The 16,223-nt window shown below is 43.7% G+C and overlaps 1 protein-coding gene across 3 annotated transcripts in view; it reads right to left on the reverse strand.

The window, feature by feature from the left end:
* LOC106740942 (titin-like) overlaps nt 1–16,223 on the reverse strand; it is a 104,831-nt gene that overhangs the window by 2,384 nt on the left and 86,224 nt on the right. For all 3 annotated transcript variants that reach the window (XM_014612431.1, XM_014612432.1, XM_014612430.1), the window contains 3 exons: nt 2,756–2,902; nt 1,132–1,465; nt 35–216 (listed from right to left, as the gene is read on the reverse strand). In XM_014612431.1, coding sequence (XP_014467917.1) covers nt 68–216; nt 1,132–1,465; nt 2,756–2,902 — 630 coding nt within the window. In that variant the 3' untranslated portion in view covers nt 35–67. The remainder of the gene's footprint in view (nt 1–34; nt 217–1,131; nt 1,466–2,755; nt 2,903–16,223) is intronic.

The raw sequence follows: 16,223 nt of genomic DNA on the forward strand, positions 1-16,223 counted from the left end.
CAAATTTGAGGCGTTTGAGTGTTTCCGCTAATACCTTCAGCTTCGCGACAATAACGGTTTACGTTAGTCACGTGACGTGGCGGATGAGATACAGGAAGCAGCGTCTTACGTCCGGGACAAACATGAGAACTGCGAAGGCCAACAGATCGTTACTCGACGATGCTGCCTTGGAATTTCGCCGATCACCTCCGTGCATGGCCGCTGGTTTTTCTTCCTCTGTGAAAATAGGCAAAATTCTCCGATAAGTTCGAACGAGAGTGGAAAGCAATTCTTGAGCGTCCCGTGAATTTTCTCCCGCGATATTGCAAGGCTTTGCATGCGAGATATCGACTTGCCGGAATTTCGCGTGATTATTACACCGGCAACGTGTCCATGACGTCGTGTGTATTGGATTTTCACGTGAAAAATGTGTGCATACATTTATCTTCCGATATTATGAAGGAGTGCAAGTAGCCACCCGTCGATTCCGAGCGGGGATTTGAATATTTCAAATCCTGAGTAGGCTGGTTTACCCTCTTTGCTGACTAAAAAAATGAAAAGATGGGCGATCTGCCTTATGTACAGTCATCCTCCGAGATTGAGGACGGTTCACGGATTTTACGGCCCATAAAGCTCGCCCTACACTCTGACATAACGTCTGTTCTTGCCTGAATCTAGATTTCACGCATATATGCGAGGCATAAATAAACGTCTCCTTAATGGTTCGTGGAAGATGGGAGTTAGTGCTCGGTACTGTCGATGATCGACGAGGGAGATTTTTTTCAGAGTTCGGATCGATGGGTCGGCGGTGGTGTGAGATCGGTGGTCCGTAAAGACGATGGAAAGTTCTCTACGTGATGACGCAACGGGGCATACACGTGCACAACAAGCTTATATATTTTTACTTATATGTGAGAATATGAGTCTCAAATTGACACTAACTTTTTGTCATATAAATAATAGTAAATAATAAATATCAATAACGAAAGCTTCGAGTAATATTCGAGGAGTTACACGGTTACGTTACTATTATTCGCACTGAGCCGTCCGATAAGCGGGACGAGCACGGAATGAAGTTGTTCGAGGACCCGAAATCAGAGGGGAGTTAATGAACAAGCTGTACCGTAAATGAGCGGCTGGCTAATCGCTCACCTTCGATGACGTGTATCATGATGTATGCCTGCCTGGCGTTGCTCGGCGAGCAAGTGTAGTTTGCGCCGTGCGAGAGCTTCACCTTCTCAACGACGAGTACCGAGCCGTTCCTCGTCGGCTCGACCCTAACGCCGGGCTCGTTGTCGTAGTTTATCATACGGCCTTCGCGATACCAGAATATGTAGCTGGGCGATTCCGCGGCTGCCATCAGCTGACACTCCAGGCGCAAGCTGGAGCCCTGTTTCACATGAAGGTCCGGTCCGCCCGGTATCATCGAGTACGCTTCGGTGGTGTTCAGCCACACGAATCGTTGCTGCACTGGTTCCGTTTGTATCTGTTTTATCAACATCAACATCGCGAGATATGCATAAACGGTAACGTATGTTACGGAGAAAAACAGCCCGGTTGAATTTATCTGAAATAAACGGGCAAAGCAAATGCATTTTGGTCGAAGGAAACAGAATTTTCAGGTTGTAGAAACCGAATTTGACCCAAAACAACCAGACATTTTATTTCCATCGATCAAAACGCTTTTGGTTTGTCTGTTACAGATTAGATTCGTCAAACTTTATCCATATGGAATATATCTTTTTAATATATTGATGTATGTATCGTCGAGTACTCAATAAATAATTGTCTTTTGCGTTAATATCGGCTGATCATAACGAATACATTACTACTCGCCTGACCATGTTCGGTCGTTACTACTCTCTGTTTGGCGCGCGCAATGTAAGAGAAAAAGGTTTCTTTGGGTTTAATATACGTGTTTGTTTGACTTGGGTTTGTTGAATATATAAACAACATAATTTATTGTCAAATATCATTTTGTTTGAATGAAAATGTTTTTGTTTCACTAGAGTAAACCATGTTGTTTGGTAAAAAAAAACAGTATTATTTGGAGGAAATAATATTTCGTCTAAGAACAGAAGAGAACAGGAGAGAGAAGAAAAATTGTGTTAAATACGAAAAATAAATTATATTTATCGGTCATCGGCAGAGTGATAATTGTCGGTTGAGAAAATTAACATTGACCACGAAAACAAGATATTTTAGAAACAGAATTAATTAAATTTACCACTTTTTCCGCTACTTCGGAGTATAGGGATCTAAACATTGGTATAAAAAAATCATTTTCTTTCGGGATAAATACGATTGTGCCACGCTCGAGAAATACCAAAGAGGCTTGAAACTTTTGTAGATTCCAAGAATTTCGAAATAGAAGATACGATCGTGAAGTTTAAAATGATAATTAAACTCCAGCGTGTCGCGAGAGTTTCGGATAAATTAAGGGATAATTTTGTATGAAGAAGATTGAACGCTAAGTGGAATTTGCGTTGCATAATTCTAAACGTGAAGTGAGCGATTATTCTCTGCATTGCTCTGATAAAATCGTCAAGTTTTTACTGCACGTTACTCGGGACATTAAATTCATTAACTGATTATATTCATCTCGGGAGAGACGTAGTCGTGCGTACATGTCCAATGTCTTCCGCGAGTGATGTTACGCTTATCGTCGCAACGCAGAAACATACAGCGCGAGCCTCTGCAATCTCCTTTTTACCGCCGTGATATTGATTGCGACGGTGGCGTGCCTTCGTGTATCGACATTACATATAGGCGTTACCTGACACTCATAAAGGCCCGCATCTTCATGCTTGACACTTTTGATTAAGAGACTCCAGTCAGGCATGACGACGAAACGCGTATCTAAAGCGTGAGTACCTCGGCCTACTGTGAGTAGTAGTCTGTCTTTTCGTCTGATCCAAGTTACCTGAAACGCGAATTTTATTTCACACTTTTATTATTGCCAGTATACATAATAATTAAATAGATGAATCTATTCTATATATATATATATTTCGTTTATTGAGCTTTTTTTGAGTGTGAGGATCTTGTCAAGCGCGTGAAAAATATTACGATAAATGGTGAGGAAAATTAATTAAAGATATAGGCAAATGCATAGACAGTGTTCACGCATGCGCGAAAGAGAAAATGAAAATTACAGTAATTACTGTCTATTCTGTTCGCACGTTATGTGCATTTTTTAGTAACGCTCATCTCCGCGTTTGCATATACGTGTACGCGTTTCTGTGCGCATCCCGCGTGACTTATTCTGATATATTAGATTACGTACAATTGCAACGCAAGACATCGCAGATTTTACTAAGTGAGTCAATTATCATGTTTATGAAACAGACAGTATTTTGCATTCTCGGGGAACGTCGAATGCATAATTCCGCCTTCTTCGGTGTTTTTTTACTTAAAGAGAAACAAATAAGCACAGGGCGTAAATTGTTTTTAAACTGGAGTCCTACAAAAAATACTACGAATCTTCGAGCATTATTTATTAGCCGGCCGGCGAAGCAACCACCTTTGACGAAAAGACCCAGATCTGTATGTATTACTTCGCTGGCACTCGATTAAATTTTCAACTTCGCGACGCGCTTTCGAGCAATGGGAACAGAAGTATCTGCTTGACAGATCTTCTGAAATATCCGGCGGTGCTTCGCTAGAAATATATTGCGTGAGTCGCGCTCGGCTGACTTCTAAGATAGACATCGGCGGTTATTTATGGAGAAATGTCACCAAGATAGAAATAGATCTTCCGCTGAACCTTAAGAAATTCTTACGCGTCAGTGAAAAGTCATTTCTTCGCGCGGACGAATGTTTATCCTAAGTATTTCACCCGCTGTTTGTTAAATGCTTTTCGTACACAGAGAAGAAAGATTAGTCGAATCAAGAGGGTTTCTCCATTTAAAGACTTCAAAATTTTCGATCTCTTTTTTTTCCCACTTATTCCAAATTTCAAGTCTCGAAAATATGTTCTTAAAATGATTTAGCGATATTTATGAAAATATGTTCTTCGGATCAGAAATTGTTTCTCTTTCAAGCAGAACGCATTCAGTTTGTTCATTGTCACGTTAATCTTTCTCGCTGTGTACATATATAAATATCAGATACTTTATTATGTACGACGGGACTAGAGCGCTTCAGTTTAGGCGGATGTAAATGCACCTGGATAACCAGGTCGCACTTTCATGACGCAATTTCTTTGTCAATTTGTTTCGCGTTTTGCATTTTATATCCACGCGTCTGCACGTCCACTTCTACTTTCGCTGCATAAACCTCAATGCGAAGTGCCCACGTTTGTAGTATTCATTGTCAGACGGGTGACGTAGCGCGCAGAGCGACGAGCGACTTCACGTTTAATGTTTGTATTTCATGACGCAGATCCGGGAAGTAATGGCCGAAGTTTCGGCTGATATTGAGGGACGGGGAATTGGCGAGCGAGCAACTTCGGAGTTATTCGGCCAACGTTGGACATTAGATTATCGTGAATGTCGCGTGGTTTATTAGACACCGGCGTCAGCGTTCAAGACACGTTACTAACGCTAATCGACGGCAGGATTGCCAAATATTACCGCTAAACACCGCAGCGGACAGAACTTTCTCTTTCTTCTTTAAACCGAACCTTTGAAAGTTTCGCTTGATTTCGCCCAGCTATCGATCGCTCCCGAGTAAATTATCGGACACCCTGTGTAGTCGCGGAAATAATATCGCAATTGCGAGCGATTACCGGCGAGTTTCTAGCGTGCGCAAATCGCGGGGGATTAACGATGCTTTTAGGAGATGCGCGGTTTCCGGTCGGTTCGATCCAGCGATTCTGATGAAATTAAGCGGATTCGGCGATTACGGGCGGTGTGCGCGCGCGCGCGTTGAAGCGAATTACCAGCGGGATGTTTCAATAATAGCGGCAAATTCAATATTGACGAGCGTAGAATAAATAATTCGGCGAGTAACGAGTGACGGTTGCGACGCGACGCCTCATTGCGCCGTGCCCGCATTGCCCGGCGCATAAAAAGCCGCGTGCAGATGCGAAATTGCCAAGTTTCGAGGGAGCCCGTCGCGACCCTCTCATTATTCGATTCGCCGGTCGTAAACTTTCCCGACGTCCCGGAAGTCATCGCAATTTCCCGATGCGTCCGATCTACCGTGTCTTTTGGTTTTGTCTTATCTAAAGCGTTGTAAATTATATCAGAAAGTAAATGCAGGTGTTGCTGTGCCAAAAAGTTCGAGCGCTCAAAGAGCCCCTCCCGCGTGTTGCTTATGCATAGTTTGATTAAAAACTCTTGTAACGCAAATCAGCGATGCGATGGAAGCATTTTGTGCATAGATATGCGCCACACGCGCCGACGGGGAAAAGAAAACAAGGAATACGCCAGCCCAGACACAAACGAAAACGAACGGGCTGTAAAATTAATTCTCGATATATCTCGAGTCCGAATGCGAGCGCGATGGCCGACGAATAGCTCGTTATCTTCCCTTCTCCCGTCCATATTTTTCGTCGGCTCGCACGTGCTCGTTCGCAATATGCGTATATTTTCTGGAGAAAGTGCAAGGAGGTTGCATAACTCCGCGCCTTGCGGCATTCGGAGGCAATTTTCTTTGACAAAAAACGAACTGCATAAGCGTCAATAACATAGAAGCGATCCTCACAATGTTATGTCATTTAAACACTGACACGATAATCTTTTTGTATTTCTCGTACATATAGATCTAATATAAATATAAGTGCGATATAAATGAAAGCGACGAGTGCCCGGTACATCCGTTTCATCTAACGGAAAATCTAAGTAAGATGTGTAAATGTTTTTCCGCAAACTTTTCGTATCTTTTTAGGCCTCTAAATTCTATTAAAAAGGCACAAAAATGTTCTTCGGAATTTTCCTAATTTTTTCTCAGTGCGGTACAACTAATTGATAATTACTATGGGGACAGCGAAAGGATTTGTTACATGGGAAAATAATTTTGCTGTTGTAGCAAAACGTCGTTGTGACAACGATAAAACTTAATTGGCATAGCCGATTATTTTACTGTCCATATATCAAGTATACAAAATAGCAATTAATACTCTTAACAAATCATTTTGCTGTACACAATTTTTCTGTCTCTATAATAACTAACGATTTGCTGTGACGGCAAAATATTTTTCTCCGCGTTACCGCTATAAATGTCACGTGGAAATTTTCAATCATTTTCGCCACATACTGAGCAATACTCCAATTATCGCGCGTACTTTCGCTGTGTAAAAACATTAACAATTCTATCCGACCAATAAAGCGTAAACTGTGTAGAGAAAAAAATCAGTATTCTGTCGGTAAAGTTTTCAAGTATATATATGTGTGTGTGTGTGTGTGTGTGGAATCCCCTTGATTCTTTTTAGACCGGCGGAAATCAATGTGACAGTGAACGTGTCACGAACGACTGACGCTGCGGAGAGTCATCATCCGCGTCATTTCTCACTCATGAAACCCTCGATCCCCGATTTATTCCCTCATTCAACGTGCGGCGAACGAAGATTTACCGGCGTAACTGCCGTATTTATAAGGGAGGTGTGTGCATTTGCGCGGAGTGCATCCGCGTCTCGCGTACGTGACGGAGCGTCGAGGTCGCATCACCGCCGCCGGCGGTCCACGTGTCACGCGTGTCGTAACAAGCCCGTGTTATCGCTCGAAATGACACGTCGTGGACGCGTCGCGTCCGAATGCAGTTTGGACACGCGGAAAGACAGGAAGAACGGAGGCGAGGTTCCGGCCGACGTGACATGAATAAAAGATCGAGCATGTGCTCCTCCGCGGCCGCCTCCTCGGCGCGCCGATATTGACCGTCTCTTTCTTGATACTCGCTTTTCGATATCGTCCGTCGAACCGCCCGACGAAAGCTGTAATTAACCCTTTGAGAGCGTCCCCTCTCCCGATTGTTTTTAGATCTTTGCCCCCAGAGCTTCGAACTCGATGAATATACAGATTGTGGGGAAATATTTCTTTCTTCGCGTCTCTCTCTCTCTCCTTTCGATCGACCGAACTGCGACCGAGCTTTCTCATTTTCGCGGGGGGGAGCGGCACAAAGGCTCGTTCTTTTCCGTGCCGTTATAATATGCGTTCCGCGCCTGCGATCCCATTAGATTTTGATTTGCGAGCGGAGGGAGGGGGATCGATTCGCGGAGCACGTGAGCGAGATAATACGAGGGGTCACGCGCGGTTGCAGCACACAGTCGCCGATCAAGTTACGCATTCTCTCGTTTAACGTTTAACGACACTTACCGCGGCCGGCACCGAGTCTGTTTGTCAGGCACGCAGGGCTCGGGTATAAGTTACCTCGTCGCATAACATTAAGCGCCAAGGGTTAATGATGCCGGTAATAAACAATAGCGTTCCGTAACACTACGCTCATGCGAGAAGGGTCGCATCGCGATGCCAGCGTAATTAACCCTCCCTCGTATTCGCAGGCGACACGAGCGAAACTGTCCGAAACTTGCGCGAGTAAAAAGAAACGGCTGAGCTACGAACGGTCGTGGGAAGAAACGTTTCTGCGAATCAAGGGGATGCGGATCATTTCAATATGCAGTCTGCGTCGCTGAGGGCACAATATTCCAAATGTCCTTGTTAGAAAACGGACAGATGGATACTAGTCCTTACGCGCCCAATGTTTATCTTCGTGAATTCTCTTCCCCGAAGTTCCAGCGCGATGACCTTCGTCGCACCAAGTCAATAATTCTCCACGGTCCCTCAAGGAGCGAGTTAAGCTGCCTCGGGGGAGTGGATATTGGTCTGTCGCAGAATGCATCCCGTGACCGTAAAGCTGTAATTGTGCCGACATCAGCGATTGTGTCAGTGATGAGTTCATGATGATTCTGCGGATGAACGAGAGGAGAGCCGCCGGTTGCACGTGTAGTTGCATAAAATGCACGACGAAGGGCCGCGGACGCCGCTCGTTTAATTAAAGGGACTCGCGGAATAACGAAAGGCGTTCGCCGGCGGCGAGGCGTTTTAGTGGTCATAAATTTCCAGCGCGGTCATAACGCGGGCGAAACGTATGTTGTAACAAGAACCGGACGCCAGCATTCGACCAGGGAAAATGTAATTATGAGGCACCGTGCGTGTTACTCTCGCGCTGGACTCTCCCGCTCGTTAAAAGGCCGGTAGATTTTTCTCTCAAGATTACCTACGCCAACGAAGTTTTGATTCGCTCCGCTCGGCCTCGGAGAAACGGCCATTTCTATTCTAATCCGATTTGTTCCGCGAGAGCAGACCGAGCGGCGCAATTTGGATGACTTTATTCGCGGAACTTTATCCGGTCGATATGCCGGACAAAGAGATCCGCGCGAATTTGCGGGCTCTCCTCGGTGAAGTAACTAATGTCGGGGATGTTGCCGCGCGACGAGAAATAACAAAATAACGCCGATATTGCATAATACGTGTCGTATATATATAATAGCATCAAAGGAATAATCTCTCTGTTGAACAGATACATAGGTACGCGCAGATTACCGAGTTTCTCCTGAGTACTATTGACCTTCCGAGGTATCAATATTAATGAGGCGGCGAGTAAAAGCGGGTAGCGCTATTACGCAGCTTTCCGCACGATTAATCGTAACATAGATCAACGCGCTAATAGGAGTTATAAATATCCTATGATTTATTCATAGCTGGCTAGCGCGCGCAGTCACGCCACTAATTTTCCAAATCGCGAACGTTAAATCGCTCTCTCCTCCGAACGCCGCTCGGGCAGAGGTCTCGCGTTTCAGGTCGCACACACACACACATACTCGGAAATATTTGTTTTTCCTATTTTCTTCTTTTCTTTCCACTTCAAGTGTTGAAATCGGCGCCTATTTACGAAATCGACCGCGGGAGACATCGAAAAGAAAATAATCCCTCTTCCACGCCAGGGAGCATTGATCGTGGGCTTTTCTCCCTGTACATGCGAACGCGTCGCGCAGCGATAACATCGACGCGTCATTTAATTAATGTCCCATCAAAAGAACGGTTTCCAAACGCGAGAAATTTATTGGTCCTCCACCGGTCCAGTCTCCGGTTACGAGTCACTTCTCTCCCCATTTTATTTATTCCACTGTCTCGCGCTAAGGGTACTCTCTTGACGTGGAAAACTTCCAAGATCCGAACGAGAGCGCGTTCGACTTCCGAGCACCGCCGCTTCTCCATTTTTAACTTTGTTTCCAGAGTCACGCGAAACTTCACGAGTGAATTACTTCTGGTCGAACAAGGTAAGAATAAAATCGCGGTACTGATAGGGGTCTGCCCTTCTCTCTCTCTCTCTCCCTCTCTCCCTTTCTTTTTCTCTCTTTGCGCGTAGTGTGAAACGTCGTAACCTCCGCGAGAATACTTCCCGACAAGCTGAAGGCAAAATTGAAAGACGGTCATGAGCGACTTTTATTTACCAAGATGCATTGTACGATGAGGGTGAGTCAAGAATTATCCACACTTGTAAATTTGCGTAGGTTGGTAGTAATTTTTTTCTCCCGAAGGGATAAAAGAACTTGTTGACACGTTGCGGCTAAGTGCTTTGAAAATCAAGGGGACTCTATTGAAAAATAAAATGTTTATATATTTTCTACTATTTTTATAATTGAATGAATTTTATAAATAGAATCTTGTATATATTTTCTAATATATATAATTTTATAAATAGAGTGTGGATAATTACGTCCTACTTATTCTGGAAATTTTCGTTGCTTAGACAGCGCGAATATTACGACCCGCATTTTTTGTCACGGATAAATCAAAGTCGAACCGTGAAGCTGAATCGAAGTTAGCGCTAAACAATCCAGAATAATCCACGAGATCCTTTGACGTGCGTTTATGCGTGAGATCCTGGTACGGACGGAGAGCCGTCCCTGAACATATTTGCCCTAATGGCTAATGGACCCCGCGCGCTCGCGCGCGTTTCAGTTGTCTATTTCGAAGGAAATGACGCGGCGCATCGGAAACCGGATCGGTTTCATCTCGCAGTCCGTCTGGATTTAGTTTCGGCAGTCGGCAGTCGGGAGTCTGACATTCAACCGATGATCGAAACCACGCCGCGCACGCTCGTTTGTCTTGTTACCGCAGATTCGACGTGCACTTGATTCGCTACCCCAAATTAACCGATGTTTCGAATGCCGCCCGACACTGTTGTTCGGCCCGCCAGCTCATTATCCGCACTTCCGATTTGACAGATGAACGCTGCTCTCGTCCTATTTGCAGTACAGCGCGTGAGGGATTTTGCGTAATAGATTTTGAACGGCGCGAAAATATCGCGGAATACACTTATCTGAAATAAATCATTCGGAAAAATAACACAGATGCTGTAAAGAATGATACAAGTCATCGCATCTGCAGTTTCGACTTAGCAATGTTAACAACAATACTTTTTCCGTTCACAATTCTATTACCACGCGTTTTCCACGTTCACCATTCGCTTTTCTCTTTTTGCTCCACGCATCGGTTACATTTCCCAAATATTAAGAGAATTTTAATAAAATCTTAGATATAAATAAAGAAGCACGATAGAAAAAGTCAGTTTTAATTGGCTACCTGAATTACATGATCGAAGCATTTTTTTTTGCTAACCACGACTAAGAATAATATCTCAATAAGTTATATTTTTATTATATGTTTTTAATATATCATAATTCGATAAAATTCTTTCTTGATGTGTTGGATTGTAACGAATAGCTGCAAATTATGGAGAGAATATTCTTACTTAGATTTATTATTGAGATTAATTTCTTGCAACCTAACTTTTTTTCTTTCACTTATCTTTCACTTATCTTCTTTCTCTCATTTCTTTACTCGCTTACTCCAAGTGTCATCATGCAAATGGTAGACTTTCAATATATCAAATTCAGTTGCACTTCTCTACTTATATTTAGGATTCTAATCCCTCAGTAACTCAATTGCTAGTTTAATTTTTTTGAAATGATGGGATGGTATAAAATTTATGATTACAACCTCGTATTTCTCGCATCGTTGTTTCGCTCACAATTAGCTTCTCTTGCGAAAGGGTGATGTTTTTCAAAAATTATCTTTATGTGTGTGAACCTTTCGAAAATGAGAATACAGACATAGAGAAAAATAATTTTCTCTTGAACAGCAAACTTTACGCTGTTGCAATGCTGTTGTGAATATATTTGTTGAATCTATAAATTATTTTGCTACAAGAACAAATTAGTAAACGTAGGAGAGGAAAATATTATTTTGTCCTAACATTTAACACGTAAATTAACACGTCCTGAGGACAAATTCGCTCAGCAAAATTTTCTATCCTAGTAACGAAACTGTTTTTATTCTAATTACGAATAATTTGCCAACTTGGTAATAATAATGCCAATTAAACTTAATTGCTGTCGCGACGAATGTGCAGTAGTAACGTTAGTTTCGCTACCACAATAAAATCATTTTGTCTACGTGTAAAAAAAAGTATAAATAAAATATAAACAAAAATACAGTACTCTCTCTCTCTCTCTCTCTCTTTCTCTCTCCATTAATCAATGGAATACAGCACGATTCCGGGAACTGGGACGGGTCGCGACGATTTTTCAAGTGGAACGGAAAACGACGGAGGAAAATTTCGCACGTTTCAACGAGCCTCGTTCGTGTTACTGTTTTTTTTCCTCCCGCAGGCACATCGATGCATCCGGGTCATCCTATCTACGTTTTCGGCATAATCGAGCCGCGTCGAACATTTCCCGCCTCGTGAGCGCGCACGTGCGCAGCCGGCGAATACGGTGCGTGATCGCGTGCGCGCCGATGAGTACGATGCATACGAGAAATTCGTGCGCATTATATTCGGCCGATGTGCCGCGTATAAATTTCGCGGCAGTCGGCGCCAATATGAATATTTCGGAAATCAGTACACGCGCGGCCCGAAATCCGTGCGGAAATCCCGGCGGAATGCGGAAACTTCCCCAATTTTCTGGTTGGCATGGCAAATCGTTCCCGGAACGCGGCACTAAGTTTGCGCCGAAATAGCGGATGCGCGCGACCCGCGAGCTTTTTTTCGCCTATTACGTGTTAATCGAAGACTCTCGTGTCGCGATGGCAGAGTCTGCGTACTGTGAATTTCGGAAAATCGGTTTCTCTCTCCGAAAGGTCGTTATAACGGATGCTATTTGTAACGTGATGTTAAAGGGATAAAGAATGTAACGAGCGTCTCCTGCTCTTTGCAAATAAACAACGTCAATTGGAAAAACAATTATTCCCGCGAGACTCTAATTGTTGTCCTTTTTACACCAAGTTTGCGTAATTGAATTTTGTTTTATTCGACACGAGCGCATATAACTTTATATAGCTGGATGATCCCGTAGCTCTGTAACGTCGAAAACAAATTGCGCAGGTGTTGCGCACGTTCGAAGTTAAAAAAAAATAAAAAGGGGGGAAGGTTACCGTAATTGTCCGTTACGCCCTGTTATCTCGAACGAGCTTGTTAAAATGTACGCTATTATAAATTTTGAAGTGAATTTCCTGTAATTCCGCGATATTGCTTATTTAAAGGTATAGTTAATGCGGTGAAACATGTTAATCTCATTTTATTTGCTCGCGTTTTTAATGAAAATGCCGTTGTTTTCATCAAAAATATATCTCCGTACATATTGCGAGCTAATAAATATTAACGCTTAACGAAGCATCTGTAATTAGCAAGAGTTGAATTTTCAATAAGCGGAGAAAGGTAAATAATTCCGCGCACGGATATTTTCTCCTCGCTTTACAAAACATATCAGGATTTTTTACCGATCATATTTATAATCTCTTTATAAAAGTTTAATGGGGGGAGGGGAATACGGGGAGGGGGGGAGGGGATGGACGATCATGCGGCCAAGTTGCAGGCGTGTTTGCATATTTGCTCGCAGCCATGAAAAAAAGTCCTTTGCATGAAGGTTCATCGATTGGCTTGACCTAATTGCAAATTAATTCTTATTCCCCGACGTGATCGAACTGATCGGCGAAAATTTGCCGGCGCGGCACTGTTGTTGTCAAAAGCAATTTCGGACAGGCAAAATATGAGCGGCGCGTTGCGGAAATGCGAAATGAAATTGCAATTGTCGCGGAAGTTATGGGATGTATCGCGCAGCACGGTGCAATTTATTCATCGATTTTGAATATTTTAGTTCTAACTAGCGCTCTCTCGGAACGGCAGACTCTCCGCGTATGCTGCTTGTTGCGCGCATCATTAGAGAGATCCACGTCGCGTTCACTCGAGACCGTGTAATCCGCCCCCCCCCCCCCCCNATATTTTTCACGAAACGCAACTAATTTCGAGCGAATTACGGCGAGCTTCAAATGAAATCGGCGGATCTCAGCGTCCGAAAAATAGCCGTATCGTGACGCGCTTACAAAGTCGAAAAACCGGTCGCCCGGTTTGGCTGTACTCCCGGGAGATCCGGCCGTGGTTTAAGAGACTTTTACTATCTTGACATGGCGACGGCAATAAATGAGAACGTTCGCGTTTATTCGCCTGAAAAACAATGGAGATAAACCCGGCAGCGAGAGAACGCGTTCTCTCCATCGTCATGGAATAGCAGGTATGTGTCCCTACTACACGTGCTTGCACACGTGTGCGAACGCTGGCGTACACGCCGACGCACGCACACATACACACGGGTCGGGCGAGTGGAAAACATTGAAAAAGCAGTGGCAAATATTTTCGCCGCAAAGCGCACCGCCAGTCCGCGACATTTTCCGGTACACGTTGCACGGTAAATTTCACCGGGAAATTTACCGGATACGGTTCGAGCGGGTTTCATCTCGTGCCGCACCGCGAGAAAATATCAGTCGTTAACATTGGCCGACGTATTAGTGCCGGCAATATTGCCCGGCGATAAGAAGCGAAGAAAAAAAAAGATATTATTTCCCGGATATCCAATTTACGATCGGTGGACATTTTCGATCGCGGCTAGGTGAGTCGCATTAAATGCGCGATATCGGAAATGCCGGGCGAGTGAAATTCGCCGTGATAATTTCTCGCGAAAGCTAGAAATAGTTTTGAGAAACGGCGGAGATTATTAAATTACTGATAACATGACTGACGATGAATTAATAATTATAATTGCCGTAGTAAGATGATATTATAGATGTATAAATAATTGTTCCAAATTTATAATAAACGTTTTAAGCTAGAATATTACTGATGTTCTTGTTTATTACTTCGCCCCCTTCCGCTCTCTCTCTCTCTCTCTCTCTCTTTCTCGAATTCGTGTTGAAAAGTACTTCTTGTTTATTATTAATCATCAGTGTTTTCAGCCTCGCACGAAATATGTAAATTTTCACACATATAGTGTCCCTATAATTATTAATATTTAATAATCATAATAATAATAAGGATGGGACGCGTTAGAAATGTAATGTTTAATTATTATTTGGTCTATTTTAGTTTTGGTTTGGGCGTACGCAGTAAAACAACGGTATCATTTTTTTTTACTTATCAAAATTTCAACAACAAGGTAGTTTGTTCGTTTTCCTGGTCTTTCGGTAAGTTGTGCACGTCCACTTGTCGGACGAGATCGAGCGCTACTATTGAAAAGTTTTACTTTTATTTCTTTCAATCGTCGTTTCAGCTCCGGATTTTCTCCAAACGACGACTTTTCAACACGAATTCGAGAGAGAGAGAGAGAGAGAGAGAGGGGAGGGAGCGAAGAAATTGAACAGTTCGCAGGTTAATCGTTCAAAATTAATTCACGCTCGCGGCAAATTCCGTGCTCTTCGCATGTAAAACCGCAGAGGGCTCTTCAGGGTAAACGCTCGTAAAGTGCGCATTTTGCCCTGTAATTTCTAGCCATGCGAGCGTGCGCGCGCGCGCGCGTTTATACCTTGCCGTTTAACTCGGCTCAGTTCGACCTGCGCACCGGAATACAATAGGCTTCAGGAATAATTACGAGATTGCGAGAATTATTGCTCAAGAGATTCCCCCTCGCGCCTATTCTTCGACATTACATCATTCCGGCGCCCAGAGGGCTATTAAAAGCTCGACATCACAATAGCCCATTCATTCGGCCTACCCGTCCCACTTGTAAATCCGTCCGTATGCGCGCGTACATGTGCATGCACATGCATTATGACAAAAAATTGTGCCGCACCGGAAGGTTAGGCATTCAGTTATCGCGTCTGCGATCATACATTACAGATTACACAATCCCTACTATTATTACACTATCCTTCTCTTAAAAAAAAAAAAAAAAAAAAAAAAAAAANAAAAAAAAAAAACAAGTCGATTCTCAAAATTATTGAAATCATTCGCGGAAAAAAAGAATCAGTTCCCACAGCTAAAAAACTAGCTGTTTATGTAATTACAACTGAAATTTAGTTACCACGCCTAGATTTTTTAGCTGTGGGAGCTAATTTTTATTTTCATATTATTCTAGTTTTATTAAAAGACCGATTAATAACAGACACGATTGTGTACACTCGGCTACACGATAGAAATTTCTCGGTCGATTTACTTAGAATGACTCTTCGGGGGAGTCACACCTTCCGAAATGAATAACGTCCGACGGGCAACGAGCGGGATTTGATTGATTTGCCGGTGCAACCGACTTTTGTAGGACGTGATATACAGAGAATCGTTCGCTCGTCAGTCGTGAAGCCTCCGCATTTCGCCATTACTGCGTGTTCCATTAAGCCTCACCTTCGTTTCCGACATTGTGGCTTGCGTAACGATCGCTTTGCCTATGTTACATGCTGCGAACGCGGGTACTCCGTCAAGTGCGCCTATGGGACAATCCGTCGACTGCACCGTTGCCGGAGGTAAGACAGACAGGAAAGAGGGATGAAATTCTAGTCGCGGAAGCGATAGTCATCCCGGTGCTGTGGGACACGCAATAAAGCGCAATTGCACATAAAGCACTTTGCACCTACCTATCCCTCCTACCCATCTACCTATCTACCTACCTATCTACCTATGTTACGAGCGGGAGGTATGTCCGATAGGCGCGACATTAAACGTTTCTCGCCGTTTGCGAGCGCGAAGATTGCGATTTCGCGATCGGATGCAAATGGCGTTGCAACAGGTGTAATTGACAGAACGACTTCGGGGATTCCGCATACGCCCGCGATTCTGTCGCTCGTACGTAAGTTAACGTCACGAGAAACAACGTTCCTTGACGCGCGGGCCTTCGCGTGAAACTCAGAATAGGAACGAGATCAAGCGCAGCCGTTACTGTTCCACATCATTTTCGCGTCCTTCCTTCATTTTAATCGGACAGAAGGCATATTCGTTTATTCGGGTCACGACCTCACCTTTCCGTTCACGTCCTG

This window comes from Dinoponera quadriceps, unplaced genomic scaffold (genome assembly GCF_001313825.1).
Source record: "Dinoponera quadriceps isolate SergipeBrazil2010 unplaced genomic scaffold, ASM131382v1 scaffold397, whole genome shotgun sequence".
Classification (NCBI taxonomy): domain Eukaryota; kingdom Metazoa; phylum Arthropoda; class Insecta; order Hymenoptera; family Formicidae; genus Dinoponera; species Dinoponera quadriceps.